We start from the raw sequence: 20,739 nt of genomic DNA, 5'->3' as shown, positions 1-20,739 counted from the left end.
ACTCACTGGGCCCAGGCGTTCCCAGCCTGTTCGCTTCGGCTATTTGCCAGTCGTTTCTCAGGCCAGGCGGTTGGTCGTCCGAGTCGCAGGGCCCTGCTTTTGCTCCTTGACTGGATTTTTCAAATAGAACAATTAGCGCCCGGCTGGTACGAATGTGCGGACGAGTTATCCCGGGGGCTTGTCGCGGGTCGGCTGGCCCCGCGGGCGGGGAGGGGGGTTCATAGATATTAGCCGGGGAGGCTGGCAGGAGGACACTTCGTGCCAGTATCTCCTGGAAGGAGGAAGGGCAGTCTGGCATGGGAAGCGAGTGATCCGTGCTCTGGGCCCAGTTCCCCCGGCCTGTTGCAATTTGCTCAGCCTGGCTGTGGTCAGCACGTCCATCTGCAAAATGCAGCTACCAGCAATTCCTGACTGTGACGTTATTGATATAATCTGGGACCATATAGATCATTGTTGCAACCAAGGTCTGGTAGTGGCACCCAGATCTTGTATAAAGGGGGTCCAATGGGGTGTCTAAGACACGGTTATGGTTTACTGGTTATGATTATGCTGTCTATATGTATGTATCAGTTTTGTAGTTGAAGTTAGGAATATTGGCTCTATACTGTCTGTATGGCAAACTTAGGCTATGCTGCTGGGTGACATCCCAGACAACATGGTGTTAGCTCTACCTAGCCTGCTTGATGGCCCATTAAAGGACCATCAGCTATACAATGGACCCATTGAGAGAAGGCAGATACGCCTTGTACCTCAGCACAGTATGCAGGGACTGGCCCATGTGACTCCAGACTCCATCTTGCTGTAATTTTCCACAGTAAGAACAAAGGTGTTCTTACACCTGGAAAAGACTATATAAGGCTGATGCCTCATCTCCATCGGGTCTTCAATCCTGCTTCTTACCTCTGGAGGGACTTTGCTACAAGCTGAAGCTTTGAACAAAGGACTGAGGACCCATCCCAGCGGGGGATGTTCCAGAGACTTGATTTGAACCTGCAGTTTATTCCATCGCTGCTGCAAGCCTGAACCAAGAACTTTGCCATTACTGTATGTAATTGATTCCATTTAACCAATTCTAACTCTCATCTCTATCCTTTTCCTTTTATGAATAAACCTTTAGATTTTAGATTCTAAAGGATTGGCAACAGCGTGATTTGTGGATAAGATCTGATTTGTATATTGACCTGGGTCTGGGGCTTGGTCCTTTGGGATCGGGAGAACCTTTTTCTTTTACTGGGGTATTGGTATTCATAACCATTTGTCCCCATAACGAGTGGCACTGGTGGTAATACTGGGAAACTGGGGTGTCTAAGGAGATTGCTTGTGAGACTTGCGGTTAGCCAGGGGGTGAGACCGAAGTCCTCCTAGTCTGGCTGGTTTGGTTTGCCTTAGAGGTGGAAAAAACCCCAGCCTTGGGCTGTAACTGCCCTGTTTGAGCAATTTGTCCTGAGTTGGCACTCTCAGTTGGGTTCCACCAGAACCGCATTGTCACAGTGGCGTAGTCGTGCTTGGATCCACAGAACCAGGTCAATTAAGCTTTGGGTCAGAACCCCACGCTGTCCAAATTTGAGTTTTGGGATTGAGAGTTTTGTTGGTTAAAGAACTGCTGCAATGGCTGAGCAAAGAGCATATGAGGGACTTGGCAAAAAAGCCCTGGAAAATTTGTGTTCAGAAAAGAGGATAAGCTTTAGAAAGAAAGCTACAAATCAAGAACTGAGAAACCTGTTAATAGCCAGTGATCAGGGGGCAAGAGCACAGCCCTTACCTGAGGCTGCAGAAGAGGCAGAAAAAATTAGAATGCAAAGGGTGACAAGTAAACTGCAATTTGAGCATGAACAGAAGCTAGCAGATCTTCGATTGCTGGAGAAGCAAAAAATAGCAGAATTAGAAAGAGAGAGAGAGAAGGAGGCTGCTGAGAGAGAGAAGGAGGCTGCTGAGAGAGAGAAGGAGGCTGCTGAGAGAGAGAAAGAAGCCGATCAAAGAAAGAAGGAGGCTGATGAGAGAGAAGAGAGAGCTCGTAAGGGACGTCTAGAGCTGCTCGCTGCTGAGCAGGAGACTCACAGGATGGAACAGGAGACGGCCAGACTTCAGCTCCAAGTAATGGAAGAGCGGAGAAAGTCATCCCCACCTGGTACTCCACCTCCCCCCCGCCATGAGAAAAACTGGGAAAGGATGTGTCCCATTTACAATGATACTGAGGATATAGAGGAGTTTTTGTCTACCTTTGAACGCCTCTGCAATCTGTACCAGATCCCCGAGGGTCAGCGAATGCCTGTCCTGCTGACCAGACTGACTGGAAAAGCCAGGGAGGTATTTAATGACTTGGGGGAACAAGAAGCCTTGGATTATGGGCAGTTTAAAGATTCTGTGTTAAGGCGATTCAAGGTTACTCCTGAATCTTACAGAGTTAAGTTTAGAGAGTTTAAAATGCCTAAGGATTGTACTTTTGTAGAATGTGCTCATAAGCTGATGGGTTTTGTTAAAAAGTGGGTTGTGGGGGCCAAGGCACATGGGAGTTTTGAAAAACTGCTGGATTTGATAACTTTGGAACAGTTCTTAGATATCGTGCCTGACCATGTGAGAGCAGCTGTGTGTGACAGGGACCCTGAGTCAGTCCTACGGGCAGCAGAGATTGCGGATGCCCATACCCAAAACAGGGCTCGAGAAGGGTGTAAAACCCCGGGGAAAACTAATCACCATTCTCCCCAGTTCAAGAGGAGGGAGGGATTTAAAAGTAAATCTGTCCCTGACTCTTCTAGAGGAGTTCAAGGGGGCCCGGAGGGTAGGAACTCTCATCCCAGGACGGAACAGATTACATGCTATCACTGTGGTATGCTGGGCCACATGAGACCAGATTGCCCGACCCTGAAGGGCAGCCCAAAGCCAGCAACCCCAAATGCCACGATAAATGCCAACTCCATTACCCTGAGCACTCAGGCTGAACCAAGCCACAACAGCTCCACCTTAAGTTCAGGTGCAAGCACAGCAGTAGCTAATGTTAACCCCATCGTCTCCAGTGGCATGGGAGGAGGTGATAAGCTCACCAGTTATGTCAGGACTGAGGCATGGCAGGGGAGTGAGAGGTTTATCATGGAGGCAAAGGTCAATGATGTTGAATGCACGGGATGGCGAGACACTGGCTCGGATGTAACTATAGTCAAGGGACATCTGGTGAAGCCGGAGGACATGCTGCCGGGGGAGTATGTGACGGTAGTGGCGTTATCCGAGTATTCTGTGAACCTGCCGATGGCCAGAATCCACCTGGAGTGGGATGGCTTTAAAGGGGATGTGAAGGCTGCTGTCCGGGATTTGATTCCGGCTGATGTCTTGGTAGGAAATAACATATTGGGGGTGCCTGGCCAAGTTAATGTAGTGACCAGGTCACAGAAAGAATTTGGGGCTGGGGCAGATACCCTGACTAATGGCAGTGAAGGGGGCAGCAACCAGACAGAGAGTGCCTCTCAAGATGGATCAAGTGAGGGTTTATCTGAAATATCAGAGATGATTCTGAATCCAAACAAAACCCAGAGTGAATTCATTGTGGCTCAGCAGAGTGATGTATCTCTAGAGAGGGCCAGGAATGATGCTCAGAGTCAGGTCCCAGCCTGTGAAGAGAGAGGCAGGTTTTTTATGCAGGATGGGCTGTTGTATAGGGAACCACCTAGGGGAAGGAAGAATTCCCAAGCAACAGCTCGCAAACAGCTTGTGGTACCTGAGAGTTACCGCAATGATTTGTTGAAGTTGGCTCATGATAGTCCCTTTGCAGGACATCTGGGTATAGGCAAAACATGTGACAGGCTAGAGCAGAATTTCTACTGGCCTCACCTTTCGGGGTCAGTGAGAGATTACTGCAGGAGCTGTGAGCTGTGCCAGAAGCGTAAGGGGTTAAGGGGGCCTAGCAAGGTGCCCCTCCAGCCTCTGCCCATTATTGGGGAAGCTTTTGCCAGAGTAGCTGTGGATATTGTGGGGCCACTCCCTAAACCTTCCAGAAATGGGAAGAAATACATCCTGGTGTTGGTAGATTTTGCTACCAGATATCCGGAGGCTGTAGCCTTGGCTAATATCGAGGCAGAGACAGTGGCAGTGGCCTTGTTCTCTATTTTCAGCAGAGTGGGTTTTCCCAAGGAAATATTGTCTGACCGTGGGTCTAACTTTATGTCTGTGGTTTTCAAACAGTTGTGGGAGTTATGTGGGGTGAAGCACCTGAAAGCCGCTCCCTACCACCCCCAGACTAATGGTCTAGTGGAGAGGTTCAATGGAACCCTGAAGTCTATGTTGAAAATGTATGTGGATAGACGCCAGAATGACTGGGATGTTATGCTGCCGTATCTATTGTATGCATACAGGAGTGTGCCCCAAGAGTCTACAGGGTTTGCTCCCTTTGAACTGCTCTATGGGAGGCAGGTCCGGGGGCCCCTAGATTTGGTTCGTGACTCGTGGGAAGGTAATGTGGAGGAGGCAGAGCAGCCGGTGGCCGAGTATGTGGCTCAATTCAAGGAGAGTTTGCAGGAGATGATGAAGTTGGTTGAGCAGAATCTGAAAGAGAGCCAGGATACGCAGAAAGCCTGGTATGACAGAGATGCTAAAGAGAGAGCGTTTGAAATAGGGGACATGGTGTTGGTGCTAGATCCTGTCAGGAAGAACAAAATGAAAGATGTTTGGTCTGGACCCATGGAGGTAGTGGAAAGGATTAATGAGGTTACCTATGATGTGAGGAAGCCCCAGGTCCAGGGAAGTGTGCAGACAGTGCATGTGAACAGAATGAAGGCCTACCATTCAAGGGAGGTAAATGTGAACACAATCTGTTATGCTGAGGAAGAGGCAGGATCTGCCCCTTTAATTGACATGGTTGCTGAAAGCCAGGAGGAGACGCCTCTTGAGAGCATTGAGATGGGGGAGGATTTAACCCCCCCTCAAAGAAAGGAACTGCTGAGGCTGTTAAAACACCACAAGCAAACATTCTCCAATAGGCCAGGGCTCACAGATAGGATGACACACTCCATCCAGACGGTGGGTCCCCGCCCAGCCCCTAGCAGAGCTTACAGGGCCAAGGGAGAGATGCAAAGACAGATCCAGGAAGAGGTGGAGAGCATGTTGACAATGGGAATAATCACCAGATCCCAGAGCCCCTGGGCCTCTCCCATTGTGATGGTGCCAAAAAAGGATAAGACCATGAGGTTTTGTGTGGATTACAGGAAGCTAAATGCTATCACCCAGCCTGACCCTTACCCCACACCCAGAATAGAGGATCTACTGGATACGCTGGGAGGGGCAAGGTTTATAAGCACCCTGGACCTGACTAAGGGGTACTGGCAAATACCCCTAGATGCCGAGGCACAAGGAAAATCCGCTTTCATAGTGGAATCGGGCCTATATGAGTTCAAAGTGCTGCCCTTTGGGATGCGAAATTCAGGGGCTACGTTCATGAGACTTATAAATGAGGTCCTACGGGGATTAGAATCTTTTGCGAGGGCCTATATAGACGACCTGGCCGTATTCAGCAGTTCGTGGCAAGATCACCTGAACCACATAGGGATTGTGCTGCACCGGCTCAGGGAGGCCAATCTAACGGTTAAGGTTTCTAAATGCAGAATGGGAGCTGCTGAGGTGACCTACCTGGGGCACAGGGTGGGCAATGGGCAACTGCGCCCAGAGCCTGTAAAGGTAGAGGCCATTAAAAACTGGCCAACCCCTAGAACTAAAAAGCAGGTCCAATCCTTCATTGGTCTGGCCAACTATTACAGGAGATTTGTGCAGGGATTCAGCGACATTGTTGCTCCCATCACAGACCTGACGAAAAAGGAAAAACCAGACCGGGTGCTGTGGACAGAGGCCTGTGAGCAGGGTTTTCAAAGCATAAAGAGCGCTTTGGCCAAGGAGCCTGTTTTGGCCAGCCCAGATTTTGAAAAGCCCTTTTTATTATGTACAGACGCTTCCAATATTGGGCTGGGGGCAGTGCTGATGCAAGAGGGGGAAGGAGGGAAGAGACATCCCGTGGCATATCTAAGTAAGAAATTGTCCCCCACTGAGCAAAATTACGCTACCATTGAAAAGGAATGTTATGCCATTGTATGGGCTGTCAAGCAACTTAAGCCCTATTTGTACAATAAAAAATTCACTGTGTTGAGTGATCATGCACCTCTGGTCTGGCTGCACAGGGCCAAGGGCAACAACTCCAGGTTGCTGCGTTGGAGTTTAGCCCTTCAGGAGTATGAAATGGATATAGTCCACATAAGGGGAAAGGAAAATATTGTAGCTGATGCATTGTCCAGAGTGGAGAGCTCTTAGGATGCAGTCAGTGATGTTTGTGACATCCCTTCCTGCATCAATTTTGCGTTGGGGGTGTGACGTTATTGATATAATCTGGGACCATATAGATCATTGTTGCAACCAAGGTCTGGTAGTGGCACCCAGATCTTGTATAAAGGGGGTCCAATGGGGTGTCTAAGACACGGTTATGGTTTACTGATTATGATTATGCTGTCTATATGTATGTATCAGTTTTGTAGTTGAAGTTAGGAATATTGGCTCTATACTGTCTGTATGGCAAACTTAGGCTATGCTGCTGGGTGACATCCCAGACAACATGGTGTTAGCTCTACCTAGCCTGCTTGATGGCCCATTAAAGGACCATCAGCTATACAATGGACCCATTGAGAGAAGGCAGATACGCCTTGTACCTCAGCACAGTATGCAGGGACTGGCCCATGTGACTCCAGACTCCATCTTGCTGTAATTTTCCACAGTAAGAACAAAGGTGTTCTTACACCTGGAAAAGACTATATAAGGCTGATGCCTCATCTCCATCGGGTCTTCAATCCTGCTTCTTACCTCTGGAGGGACTTTGCTACAAGCTGAAGCTTTGAACAAAGGACTGAGGACCCATCCCAGCGGGGGATGTTCCAGAGACTTGATTTGAACCTGCAGTTTATTCCATCGCTGCTGCAAGCCTGAACCAAGAACTTTGCCATTACTGTATGTAATTGATTCCATTTAACCAATTCTAACTCTCATCTCTATCCTTTTCCTTTTATGAATAAACCTTTAGATTTTAGATTCTAAAGGATTGGCAACAGCGTGATTTGTGGATAAGATCTGATTTGTATATTGACCTGGGTCTGGGGCTTGGTCCTTTGGGATCGGGAGAACCTTTTTCTTTTACTGGGGTATTGGTATTCATAACCATTTGTCCCCATAACGAGTGGCACTGGTGGTAATACTGGGAAACTGGGGTGTCTAAGGAGATTGCTTGTGAGACTTGCGGTTAGCCAGGGGGTGAGACCGAAGTCCTCCTAGTCTGGCTGGTTTGGTTTGCCTTAGAGGTGGAAAAAACCCCAGCCTTGGGCTGTAACTGCCCTGTTTGAGCAATTTGTCCTGAGTTGGCACTCTCAGTTGGGTTCCACCAGAACCGCATTGTCACACTGACCTCCCAGTGGAGGGGGCTGCCGGAGGGGGGTGTATGGAGGGGATGTGGGTGGGGAGGGGTTTGTCTGTGGGGGAGGCTGTCTGTGTGATGCAACTGTTATAATTCCTGAGGCCTGCATCCCGCAGAGGGCCGGGCGAAGTCAAGGAGGAGGAGGAGCTGCCGCTTCGTTGCTCTGGGCTAGCTCCCCAGCAATCAGCTGATCAGAGGCTGGATGTAAACGGGGGCTTTGAGCCCCTGCCCTATGGCCTGGTGTACGGGCGTGTCCAGCTTGGCCCTAGCGCGTGGCCACGGAAAGACTCTCCTGCTCGGTTTGGCAGGAGCTCGGAGGCTGTGGCGAGCTCCCAGAGGCACGGGGTGACCCCCCTTGGGGGCTGGAAGCAAGGGGTGCCTATGCTGTCAGGGATTAACCCTTTCTTTCCCTTCGTCTTTTTCGATGCGGTGTAGTAAATCTGGTGGGAAGCGGCAAACCCCGGGGAGGGAGGGAGACAGCCTCAGGGAAGAGCGGGCAAAAACCGAAGTGGCTTCAAGACTGAGCGGGATCCGTTTATGGAGGGGGTCAGACCAACGGCCCGTCTAGCCCAGTGTCCTGTCTGCCGACCGTCTCCTACAATGGCATGTCGCCCATCTGCGACTGCCAGCGTAACCCACACGCCTCCTGGGTGTGGTGGTCTGTCCCATCTAGTCGGGGGCCAGCTGGCTTTTAACTCATGCTGTAGAGACTCATGCACTAAGCGCCAGAGGCCCCAGGTTCGATCCTGCCCCCTAGCAACAAATATCTCCAACAGCCGGGGATGGGACACTGAGTGAGTACAGAGAGTTGTCTGGCGGGTGGGTCTTGCCTGGCCGGCATCCTCAGGGTCTAACTGATCATCAGATTTGGGGCTGGGAAGGAATTTCCCCCTGGGTCAGATTGGCAGAGACCCTGTTTGGTTTTTTTCACATTCCTCTGCAGCCTGGGGCGCGGGCCATTTGCAGGTTTAAGTGGTGGATTCTCTGTAGTGTTTTTAGAGCAGGATCTGGGGACGTCAGTAACTCAGCCAGAGCCCAGGGGCCATTACAGGAGCAGGTGGGGGGGTTCTGGAGCCTGCGGGGTGCTGGAGGTCAGAGTGGATGCTCACGCTGGTCCCTTCTGACCTTAACATCTGGGAGGCCAATGTTTAACACCCAGCTGGGCGTGTTCCCCCGGCCCCGGCTGGCGCTCAGAGAGCAGGCTGGCCCAGACCCAGAGAGGGGTGAGGCTGCTAACGGCCTGGGGCAAGGGGGATTCTGACTGCCCCTCCCCTTTTGGCAAAGGGCGGGTCCGTGGCCTTTACAATGCAGGCTCCTGCGCTGGGGGGCTGACGTCCGTGGATGGGTTTGATGCTGAGCTGGGGAAGCAGGGACTGGGCAGGGCCCGTGAGCTGCTGGCCTACTTGCTTGGCTAGGCTCGGAGCCGTATGGGCCCGTGGGCTCTAGTTGAGATGGGCCGTTGCCCTGAGCCTCAGCCGTGCCCGCTGGCAGCGGTGCCAGCGAGCGGTGCCAGGAGCTGGTGGCCAGACCTCTTGGAAATGCAGCTAAGCGGGGAGGGACATGCTCGGGGGCTGACGTGTGCTGATCACTGGGTGCTGTGCAGCGGGGGGCCGGGGGTTACAATATGAGCCGCACCTGATGCACGAGGCCCGAAGGCTGCATGTGCCATGTCCTTCGCTCCCAACCCACAGACCATGACTGCTCGGGAGTGAGGGGCACGAGCAGAGTTGGGGGGAGCCCAGAGCAGGGACAGCAGGGGCTGCGGGTCGGGAGTGAGGGGCACGAGCAGAGTTGGGGGGAGCCTAGAGCAGGGATAGCAGGGGCTGCGGGTCGGGAGTGAGGGGCACCGGCAGAGCTGGAGGGAGCCCAGGGCTGGGCTAGCAGGGGGCTGTGGGTCAGGAGTGAGGGGCATGAGTACAGCTGCATGTGGGAAGTTTCTCCAGCACCCGTCCCTGCTGCATCCACCTGCGTTTGTTGGTATCTCTGCCCCCCGACGCCCTGACACTCACTCGGAGAACATGGGCCAGGCCGCGTCCAGGTCAGCTCTCTTGAGGGCCAGGTGGAAGGTGACGCCGTCCAGCTCGTAGAGGCAGGCCAGGATGTCGGCTCGCAGCTGCTGGTGCAGGAAGGGGCTCCGGGCGTAGTACCATTCACTGCAGCCAACAAGCCAGAGGGGCCCTGAGATCCCAGCCAGCCCCTGCCCCAGCCGGCTCCGGGCACATGGAGCTCGGGCAGGCCGGCCGGGGCTGCCCTGGGCTCCTAGCTCACCAGCCAGCTGCTGGGAGGTGGTGACGCCTGGACGGAGAGAGAGGGCGGTGCTCTGTGCGCTTCATGGCACCCCCTGTTCCAGGAGGCTCAGAATTTGCCGTCTTACAGGAAATGCACGGGGGGGGGGAGAGTTAGATCTGGTCTCCTGAAACCCCCCCACCCTTTACATGCTGCCTCTGACTCTCCCCCCGCGGTCCCCTTCTCTTCCTGTTACTCCCTCCCAGATCACTTCCTAGGGGGAAACTGAGGCACAGAGTGGGGTGACCGTTCACACAGGGTGTCAGTAGCAGAGCCACGAGTCCTGACTCCCCTTGGCCTGAGTTTTAACAACAGACCCATCTGTGAGACCAAGATCCAATCCGCGAAGGGGGCGTGTGTGCGGGGGGAGGGCAGCGACCTGAGCGCACGTGGTGTCCACAGGAGCCACACGCTTGTGTGCTCGCACGTTTACCCACCTAGCTCCTGCCACCCCAGGGCTTGCGTTTCGCCCTCCTAGGAAAAGTGCTCCTCGCTCGCAGGCCGAGCCCCGAATACGCCACCTCCGTCCACGCTGAGCTGCGGGAGCCGGGCCCGTGCCAGCGCACCCACACGAGCTGGGTAGACGTCGCCGCTCTGGCTTTCCAGCTCCTCCCCACCCCGGCTTCAGAGCTGCGGCCTGAGCCGCACCGTCTACACAGGGATGTTCGGCGCGCTCCCGCCACCCTTGACCCCGCAGCCTGGGCCGGGCTGGGAGCTTCTCCAAGGTGCCTCGGGGTGGAAGGAGGTCCCAGGACTTAGCCTGTCTGGATTTGCCTCCTGCAGCGTTTGTCCCTGGGGCCTGTCCCTGCTACAGCGTCTCTCGCTGCCCGGGGGTCATCTGCCCCCCTCCCTCAGCTCCCTTCTCCCCTTTCATTTGATGCCCCTCTTGCTCCGGAGCCCGGGGCTCCCCCTGCGGCGTCTCAGGGATTGTCTATTTCACACAGATCCCCCGCCCCTGCCCCACCGCCGGGCTCCTCACCTGGTCATCTGGGGGTCCAGGACGCAGAGCTGCAGCGACTCGGCCAGCTGCCGGTGCACCAGGCAGTAGCGAATGAAGGCTCGTCCCTTCCCCACAGGGGTCCTGAGCTGTGGGCACACGGGAGGCGTTAGAGGAGGATCCTGCCGGCCCCCCACTCTGCTGCCCACCCCCTGCCTGTCTGTCCAGCCCTGTCCTCAGCGACTGGTGCCACCTGCTTTCCCCAGCCCGGGCGGCGACGGCTCCTGCTCACAGAAACGGGACGAGAAGGTTCCTCGAAGGTGTAGCCCGGCTTCCTGCACCGAGACAGAGCTGTGCAGATCCAGACCAGCCACATCCAATGTTCTCCTAGGGCCGCCTTGCAGGGGCCCCGATGGAGCTGGGGGTGCGGCGGCGGGGAAAGCCCAGGGTTGGGAGTGAGGGGCGTCAGCAGAGCTGTTGGCTTGGGGGAGGCCAGGGCTGGGCTAGCAGGGGCTGCAGGTTGGGAGTGAGGGGCACCGGCAGAGCTGGGGGGCAGGACTGGGCTAGCAGGGGCTGTGGATCGGGAGTGAGGGGCACCGGCAGAGCTATGGGGTGGTAGCCCAGGGCCGGGCTGGCAGGAGCTGCGGGTTGGGAGTGAGGGTCACCAGCAGAGCTATGGGGTGGGAGCCCAGGGCCGGGCTGGCAGGGGGCTGTGGGTCGGGAGTGAGGGGCACCGGCAGAGCTGGGGCGGGGGGGAGGGCTGGGCTAGCAGGGGGCTGCGGGTCGGGAGTGAGGGGCACCGGCAGAGCTGGGGGTGGAGCCTAGGGCTGGGCTGGCAGGGGCTGCGGGTCGGGAGTGAGGGGCACCGACAGAGCTGGGGGGGGAGCCCAGGGCTGGGCTGGCAGGGGCTGCGGGTCGGGAGTGAGGGGCACCGGCAGAGCTGTGTGTGTGGGCAGGGCTGGGCTAGCAGGGGGCTGCGGGTCGGGAGTGAGGGGCACCGACAGAGCTGGGGGGGGAGCCCAGGGCTGGGCTAGCAGGGGCTGCGGGTCGGGAGTGAGGGGCACCGGCAGAGCTGGGGGGGGGCAGGGCTGGGCTAACAGGGGCTGCAGGTCGGGAGTGAGGGGCACTGGCAGAGTTGTGGGGGGAGCCCAGGGCTGGGCTGGCAGGGGCTGCGGGTTGGTAGTGAGGGGCCCCAGCAGAAAACTGTAAGTGGGATGGGGAAAATGCCCTACAAAATGGTTCGAGGACACCGGCTGCACCCGTGGCCGGGGCGGCAGAAGGGCTGGGCCTGTTGGCAGCAAGAAAACGTCCTGCAAAGCAATGCAGAGCCCCAGGAGGCCGGGAAGGGCGCCAGCGACGCAGCCCGTGGAGACTCCCCGCCCCCCACGCACCTTCTCCAGGGAGCTGACAAATCGCACGCCCTCGTGCCCCTGGCGCCGGCTTGCGAGCCCATGGCACAGGAAGTCCCAGTAATCCCGCCGCTGCCCAAAGAAACTCCTCTTCTCCTTCAGGTCAAACTGAGCCGGGCAAAGAGACGGCAGCCGTGAGCCCAGGAGAGCGCGGGATCCCCAGCCTGCCCAATGCAGCGGCTGCCCATCGCCAGGAGGGGTCAGTAGCGGGAAGGGGGCTGTTGCTTAGGCCTGTGGTTCCTGGCTGCTGGGATGGGGGGTGGGGGGTGGGAATTGGGGATCTCCCAGGGCTCCCCCTACCAGTACAGGGCCACCACTGCCCATGCCCCTGGCTGGCGGTGCTCCTACCCCCCATGGAGGCCATCGTGGGAACATAAGAATGGCCAGACTGGCTCAGACCAAAGGTCCATCTAGCCCAGGCTCCTGTCTTCCGACAGTGGCCAATGCCAGGTGCCCCAGAGGGAGTGAACAGAACAGGGCAGTTATTGAGTGAGCCCTTGCCTGCTCTGTGCCTCAGTTTCCCTGTGTCATGGGGCTCATGAAACTGGCCTGCCTCTGTCTGGCGATCAAAGCCAAGTGCCGTGTGTCATGGGGGCCAGCTCTGAAGTACAGCCGGTAGCCTCCAGCCATAGCACGGCCCTAGTGGGGGAGGGGGTGCGTGGGGGGGCTGCATTCAACCAGTTCTCGGCCACTCCAGCGTCAGTAGCTACGGACCTCGCTTGCTGGGACCCTCTGGGAGCCTCTGCAAAGAGATTCACAAAGGGCCTGCTCATGGGCGAGCCGAGGCCATGCAGGGTGGAGAGGGGCTGGGCCCACGGGTAGACCGGGGGGGGAGCGGGGGGCAGTTTGCCTGACTGGGACAGCAGGGTCCTGGACTCCCTACCTGGAGCAGGAATTCCAGCTGGGCACAGAGCCCGTGAAGCTCCCGGCTGCCGTCAGTGACCGGCAACCTCCGCTCCTTGTAGTTCTGCTTGAGGTCCCCGACGGTGTCTGGAAGGGAACAGGGAAGCCGTGAGCAGCCAATTCCCAGCCCACCCACCCGGGCTACACGCACATAGACACCACGGAGGCTGCGGGGACTGACTCCAGGACTTCCTGCTCTGCGGGAGCACCCCCCAGCCGCTGAGACCCCCTGGGGCCAGATGCCGCGGAAGAAGATTTTACTGGGCCCCAAAAGCCCAGGTGAAAAGAGAAAGGTACAAACCCAGCAGCCAGGCTTGGAGAGAAAGTGAAAGCAGCCGTATAAACAAGGGGGGGAGGGAAAGTTGATAGCAATGAAAGTAAATTAGAAGCTGGAGATGACACTAAACTGGGAGGCGTGGTAGATACACTGGAGGGTAGGGATAGGATACAGAGGGACCTAGACAAACTGGAGGATTGGGCCAAAAGAAATCTGGTGAGGTTCAACAAGGACAAGTGCAGAGTCCTGCACTTAGGACGGAAGAATCCCATGCACTGCTACAGACTAGGGACCGAATGGCTAGGTAGCAGTTCTGCAGAAAAGGACCTAGGGGTCACAGTGGATGAGAAGCTGGATATGAGTCAACAGTGTGCTCTTGTTGCCAAGAAGGCTAATGGCATTTTGGGCTGTATAAGTAGGGGCATCGCCAGCAGATCAAGGGACGTGATCGTTCCCCTTTATTCGACACTGGTGAGGCCTCATCTGGAGTACTGTGTCCAGTTTTGGGCCCCACACTACAAGAAGGATGTGGAAAAATTGGAGAGTCCAGCGGAGGGCAACAAAATGATCAGGGGGCTGGAGCACATGACTTATGAGGAGAGGCTGAGGGAACTGGGATTGTTTAGTCTGCAGAAGAGAAGAATGAGGGGGGATTTGATAGCTGCTTTCAACTACCTGAAGGGGGGTTCCAAAGGGGATGGAGCTCGGCTGTTCTCAGTGGTGGCAGATGACAGAACAAGGAGCAATGGTCTCAAGTTGCAGTGGGGGAGGTCCAGGTTGGATATTAGGAAACACTATTTCACTAGGAGGGTGGTGAATCACTGGAATGGGTTACTGTGAGGAAGTGGGAATGTTCTTGATGTGGTGTTTGAATGCTGAGTGGGGAGTATTAACCTGGGAAGGTTGCAGGGGAGTTTTGCTGGGACGGCCTGCATTGGGGAAGGGAGCAGACCTGAGCATGTAACATGAGAACCCAGGAGGGGGGTTGGAGGCCAGGTAACACCTCTGCCCGGGAAACTGAACAAAGGACACAAAGGCTGGAGGAGGAGCCCGGAAAAGCGGAGAAAGGGCGGAAGGGAGTTTCAGTTTTTGGAGCTGGCTGGGAAATAAAGAGGGGTGCCCCGACCAACAGGGCTGTGGCTTCCCTGCGGCCCTCAGATGGACCTAACTAAAGGGGGTCCTGTTGTCTGTATTGGCAAGACTTGTTGTGGACTGAGTTCCTGTCATTGAAATAAACCTTCTATTTGACTGGCTGGCTGAGAGTCATGGTGAATCGCAGGAAGCCGGGGGTGCAGGGCCTGGTCTCCCCCACACTCAGTGACAGTTACCTATGGAGTTGGTGGAATCTCCTTCCTTAGAGGTTTTTAAGGCCTGGCTTGACAAAGCCCTGGCTGGGATGATTTAGTTGGGGTTGGTCCTGCTTTGAGCAGGGGGTTGGACTAGATACCTCCTGAGGTCCCTTTATCATGGAGTCCCCGGGCGATGCTCTGGAACTGCTCCCCACAAAGCCAGTCAGGACTTTGGGGAGCCTCCTCTCCCTCAGAGCAGACTGTCTTCAGGGCAAGAAGCTCACATGGCTTCACCTTCCTAGGTCTGACCTTGGAGCATTCAGCATATGCCCCTCCATGCGCTTCCCACAGCGAGTCCGCCCAGGCAGGGTCCTGGGGAAGCCACAGGGTCCTGCACCCCCACTTTGCAGTCAGACGTGACTCTCAGCCAGCCAGTAACACAGAGGTTTATTAGATGACAGGAACATGGTCTAAAACAGAGCTTGTAGGTACAGTGGCGAACGGGACCCCTCGGCCGGGTCCATTCTGGGGTCCCGCGAGCCAGCCACCCCCGTCTGCCCTCACTCCTCGTCCCCAGCCAGCTCCAAACTGAAACCCCCTCCAGCCCCTCCTTTCTGGCCTTTGTCTCTTTCCCGGGCCAGGAGGTCACCTGATCTCTTTGTTCTCCCACACCTTTAGCATCCCCTTGCGTGGGGGAAGGGCCTGGCCATTAGTTGCCAGGAGACAGAGTGTCGGTCAGAAACTGAGGCCCCCCCACAGTATTCAGAGGAAACATTAAGAACAGTCCCACTTCCTCACAGCTTCCAACCCTGAGATTCTATGATTCTGTGATCTGGTAAAATGAGCAAGTCGGCCATTTGTCAGTACTAGTGTGCGGTGACGCGTTTGTCTTTTTAGGTCAGATTTTGTCAGCAAGTTGGTTTGAAGTGAGGTGCAACTTGGGGTACGCAAGACCAATCGGCCTCCTGAAAGGGGGCCAGCGGTCTGGAAAGGTTGGAGCCCCTGCGCGAGGGCAAGTGGAGTTAAGCCCATAAGAACGGCTCATGCAATCCCGTGTCCCCAGTTCGGGAAGGGTGGGGAGAACTGGAGAGGGGTCGGAGAAGAGCAGGAGAAGGAGGGAAGGTTAGAGAGAGTCACGGAGCAGGCTAAGGGGCGACTAGATCCCAGGCTGGACGTGCCGACGTGGGGAACCACTAGGAGAACGGGCTCCTCCGGCCAGCAGAGAAAGGCCTCGCCCAGCCCAGTGGCTGGAAGCCGGAGCAGGGCCCCCTCGAGTGGAAACAGGGCGAGGCTGTTACGGGAGAGTCATTAGCCAGTGGAACAATTTGCCCAGGGTGGGGCTGGACTCTCCGACCCACAGTGGAAATTCTGAACTCAGGCCTGGCTGTTCCCCTGGCCGAGCCGCTCTGTGTGACGGGGACGAGCTCCGGGACCGGCTCCGGGCTGTGCTCTACAGGGCCAGCCTGGGGGATCCCCTCGGCCTGGCCACCGCTGAGTGACTCCTTTCCTGTGCGAGTCACTCCTCCATAGGAGAGCACCCCCACACCCGTGGGTGTTAACCCTTTAAGCCATGGCTGGTATGAGGCTACACTGATTGTCTCTCTGCCAGGCACCCCTCTTGCAACCGACCCAGCCCCCCCGCACCGAACACAGCTCCCTACCTGTCCAGTGACCCTGCCCCGGGCACCCCAACCCCTGCCAGTTCCAATCTGTACTCTCCCCGCCCCCAACAGGATGCCCTGACCCACCTCCCCTTCTTCCCCCCCTCCCACACTGGCCTGACCCACCTCCCCTTCCCCCGCCTTGCACGCTGGCCTGACCCATCTCCCCTTCTTCCCCCTCGCACGCTGGCCTGACCCATCTCCCCTCCCCCCCTCGCACGCTGGCCTGACCCATCTCCCCTTCCACCCCCCTCGCATGCTGGCCTGACCCACCTGCCAGTTGCGAGTTCCCAGAGGCCCCTTCCTAGCTCCCCCCCCGGAGGGGGGCGCTCTGGGGCCTGGCGTTCCCACACCCCAGCGATTCTGCACTGCAGGGCAGCTCTTCGGGCTGGGCCAGCCTGTGCCCCTGACACGGGGAGCCGGCAGCCACCTGCCGTCCTGGCACTGGTGCCAGCACAGCGCCCGGCGGGGTGTCTCCCCCCCAGGCAGGGAGGGGGTCACTGTCACACTTACCCCTTAAGTCCTGGATCATGCGGAGGAGTTCTCCGGCTCCGGCCATGGCACCTGGAACGGGACAAGGTAGGGTTGGGGGGGCGAGGCGGCGCTGTGGGTCTGTCTCTGCCCTCTGAGGTCCCGGGCACAGACTGGCCCCATGCTGCACTCCCTGGGGGTGAGATGTGATCACCCCATTGGCCCCCGGCCCACTCCGCCCAGCCACGGCCAATGCCCACGATGCACCTGGGCGTGGGAGAGTCCCTCCCACACCTGACCCAGAGGGCACCAAGAACGTGGCATCTCCCAGCCGAGCTGTGGTCTGAGAGGGGCCCCAGGAGCTGGCGTGACCCCCACCCCCCCGACCAGCACCTCAGCAGGCCGTGCCATGCAAAGAGCACCAACCAGCATCATAACCCCGTCCTGTAGCTCAGAGCTGAGAGAGCAGCTCCACTAGCTGGGAGCAGTAGTAGGTCCTTATCCTGACCCAGCCACTGGTTGAGGGTTGTCACACTGTTCTGGGGGGAGGGAGGGGTTTACAGAAGCCCAGGCCGAATGCTGTGGCCACCAGCCCATCCCTGAGCTCCCTCCCTCCCTCCAGCAGACCCTGCACCCCAGAGAGGCCTGGGGCCCCCCGACTCCCCCAACAGAGCAGGCTGCACCCCAAGTCACTGCGACGCTGCCGGCTGCTGCCCCATCCGGCTCCTCTCCCTGCCTCCCACCTGCCTGGGAAGCCCCAGTTCCCCAGCGCCGCACGCACGGAGCAAAGGTGACTAATAGTGACCCGCACGCAGGGAAGTGCTGGGAGCTCAGTCAGCCCGGGGGCGTGAAGGGCTGCAAGGCCCCGTGGGGCTTTGAACCGGCCCAGGGGCAGGTTCTGCTCTCGAGAAACCTGGCGTGACTCCTGGCACCCTGCCCGAGCCCACTGACGTCCGGACCAGGCCCACAGAGAAAGCTCCCACCTCTCCGGCAGGAGCTGTGTGTCCAGCGCACGGGTCGGGCAAAGTGTCCCAAGCCCTGGGCCACGCTGCACCCTCCGGCTGGAGCCAGCAATCGCCGGAGGCCAGGAGTGTCAGTGAACGCGGCCACAGCCCCCACGTGTTGCCAGGCCGGGGCTCGCCCCAGCGGCTTGTCCGGATGTCCCCGCATTGCCGGGAGGAACGGCAGGACATGTGGCGGGCGGGCGAAGCCCAGAACAAAGCGGGCATTGAGCGCCATGGGCACGGCTGGGAGAGCGCAGGAGAGTGGGACAAAGGCCAGTGGGGTCTTTCCGGAGAGGGGCATGTCCCCCGGGTGGGTAGAAATGTTCGTCCTCCGTTATTTCTCACCCGCAAACGGAGCAGTCCCTGGTGGCCCTCTGGTGACCGGGGGGGAGCCAGGCTGATACGCCCCTGAGCTAGTGATACAACCTGCTCCATCAGCGTCCCCCCCTCCCCCGGTGCTCGCTGGAGCTGGCAACGCCCCCTCGGGGGGCAGTTCTCTGTACCCAGGGCGGGGGGGCTCCCAGGCTGTCCCACAAGGAGAATCTTAATAATCATCCAAATGGAACCTCCCCCCCCCCCGCCAGCCCTGCCAAGAATCCCACTCTGAGCTCAGCCCTTTCCCACGGGAGAGGAACATCAGGTCGGTTTCTGCTTCCACGGAGGGCTGCCCGCCAGGTTCAGAGGGTTTCTCTGGGGAGGGCAGCATGGCTAGTGGTTAAAGCCGGGGACGGGGATGCAGGACTCCTGGGTTCCACTCCCGGTTCTACTGCTGGGTGACCCTGGGCCAGTCCCGTCTGCGTCTCCGGCTCTGTCAAACCGGGGGTGAGACTCACCTGGGTGGGGATCTCGGGGGGGGGCCGGGGGGCTGAGCAGTCTGCTAGCGTCCCTCTCCCGGCAGCAGGGCCCGGCTCGGTTCTCCCTGCCACTCGCAGGCTGCTTCTCCTTTCACGTGGGAGTCGCTGCTTCCCAAGGAGGAAGTGCAGGGCGTGAGCTGTGTGCGGCAAACAGGAACCCCAGCGCCCCCATTCCAGGAGGAGCCGAGCGGCTGGGCCCGAAATAACTGCCCTGGGGGAAACGAAACAGCGAAGCGGGAGCTGGGGGGAGGCGAGAGAGAGCTGGCTCTGCGGGAGCTCCTGGGCAGGGGGCTGGAGAAAGGGGGGCTAGTGGGGATGGAGGGGCTCTTTGATGCTGGGTCACAAGGACACTGCAGAGCCCGAGCCCAGCTTGACCGATGTCCGGGGGCACCGGAGCCGGGTACGTCCGTATGGGCCCTTCTCAGCCATGGCCTGTGCCCAGCTCGGGCCAGATGGCACCACGGGATGCGAGGCCTCGCCCAGGGGAGCCGGCCAGCGAGAGCCCCGAGAAGCTCCGTGATCCAGGACCCGAACGCCTGTCTGCTCCAGTGTCCCATCACCAAGGGACGCCAATGCTGGACACTTCAACAAGGCCAGGCAGCCCAAGCCCTGGGGTCGAGTCCTTCCTGACCCCAGCTGGCGCTCAGCCCCAGCCCTGAAGCCTGTGGGTGGATGGTCCTTCTCCCTGGCCCCTAGTGGTGTCACCGCTGGGGCTATGGCCAGTTACCAGCCTAGTCCTCCCAGCAAGGCAGACGGGGGTGCGCTGCGCCCGCAGAGCCCTGCCCTGCTCCAGGCTCAGGGGTAAAGACCCCAAGCTGCCTACAGCAGCTACAGCGCTAGCATCTTCTCCTTGCCCCTTCTCCGAGGCCTTGTCCCCTGCTCACTCCATCCCCCTTTCCTCTCCCCACCCTCCGGCATGTCCCCCGTCCGGCTCCTATGCGGAGGCACAGCCAGGCAGCTCCGTGCACTGCCCCGTCCGCAGGCACCGCCCCCACAGCTCCAATTGGCCACAGTTCCCAGCCAATGGGAGCTGCGGGGGCAGCGTGCCGAGCCCTCTGGCTGCCCCTACGCGTAGGAGCAGGAGTGGGGACATGCCGGCTGCTTCTCGGGAGCCTGCCAGCCCTGCTGCACGGTGCCGCCAACCGGACAGTCAGCGGCGCTGACCGGAGCCGCCAGGATCCCTTTTCCATCACATGTTCTGGTCGAAAACCGGACACCTGGTCACCCTACCCTCAGCCCCCACCGCACGCTCCCCCTGGGCTTTGGGATCTCCTGAAAGCTGATCTCCTTGCCCGGGTAAGCGCTCGCGTCCTGCTCCAGCCCCGGGGCGTAGGGGTGCTGGGGGGGGGCTCCCCAAGCCCCTGGGAGGGACGGTGCCGGCTGCAGGCGCCGGCCCAGCCTGAGCCATGTTCCCAGACGGGCTCCCCCAGGTGCCGGTGGGATCCGGCTTCCTCCGGTTTGGAGACATGGGGGTGGGGGCCTCTCCCATCCCCAGCTGCTGCCTGGGCACCGTGCCCTGTGCCCGGTGCCAGCCACCAGCCGAGCGACTGCAGCAGGAGCCCACCAGCCTGTCTCTGCCCCACCCGGCCCTGGGGCAGCCAAATGCCTCCTACCTGTGCCAGCCTCTGGGGGGACCCTGCCCGGGGGGGGAGAGGAGAGGTGCCGGGCGGGAGGGCACCCCGGGCCGCCTCCCCAGGCAGCCACTCGCCACCTGCAAAGTGAAAGCAGGAAGTGGCGCTGGTGGGACCCGGCGAGTCAGAGCGAGAGGAGATAGGGCAGCGGCTGGCGTGTGAGCTCCGGGGAGGAGCAGGGGGCACCGTCTGGGCAGGGGGAAGAGCCCAGGGCCAGGCTAGCAGGGGCTGCGGGTCGGGAGTGAGGGGCACCGGCAGGGCTGGGCTAGCAGGGGCTGCGAGTCGGGAGTGAGGGGCACCGGCAGAGCTGGGGGGGGGCAGGGCCGGGCTAGCAGGGGCTGCGGGTCGGGAGTGAGGGGCACCGGCAGAGCTGGGGGGGGCAGGGCTGGGCTAGCAGGGGACTGCGGGTCGGGAGTGAGGGGCACTGGCAGAGCTGGGGGGGAGCCCAGGGCTGGGCTAGCAGGGGGCTGCGGGTTGGGAGTGAGGGGCACCGGCAGAGCTGGGGGGGGGGCACAGGGCTGGGCTAGCAGGGGCTGCGGGTCAGGAGTGAGGGGCACCAGCAGAGCTGTGGGGGGCAGGGCAGGG

The 20,739-nt window shown here is 58.7% G+C and overlaps 1 protein-coding gene across 1 annotated transcript in view; it reads right to left on the bottom strand.

Moving 5' to 3' along the window:
• RUFY4 (RUN and FYVE domain containing 4) overlaps window positions 1-20,223 on the bottom strand; it is a 39,954-nt gene extending 19,731 nt beyond the window's left edge. The window contains exons 1-7 of the mRNA XM_054044833.1: window positions 20,137-20,223; window positions 18,503-18,734; window positions 16,708-16,758; window positions 12,948-13,054; window positions 12,047-12,172; window positions 10,698-10,804; window positions 9,442-9,585 (exon numbers count right to left, since the gene is read on the bottom strand). Of these exons, the coding sequence (XP_053900808.1) occupies window positions 9,442-9,585; window positions 10,698-10,804; window positions 12,047-12,172; window positions 12,948-13,054; window positions 16,708-16,753 (530 nt within the window). The 5' untranslated portion in view covers window positions 16,754-16,758; window positions 18,503-18,734; window positions 20,137-20,223. The remainder of the gene's footprint in view (window positions 1-9,441; window positions 9,586-10,697; window positions 10,805-12,046; window positions 12,173-12,947; window positions 13,055-16,707; window positions 16,759-18,502; window positions 18,735-20,136) is intronic.
• Between the last annotated feature and the right edge of the window lie 516 nt (window positions 20,224-20,739).

Source organism: Malaclemys terrapin, chromosome 11 (genome assembly GCF_027887155.1).
Source record: "Malaclemys terrapin pileata isolate rMalTer1 chromosome 11, rMalTer1.hap1, whole genome shotgun sequence".
Classification (NCBI taxonomy): domain Eukaryota; kingdom Metazoa; phylum Chordata; order Testudines; family Emydidae; genus Malaclemys; species Malaclemys terrapin.
This window is presented reverse-complemented; position numbering and strand designations above follow the sequence as displayed.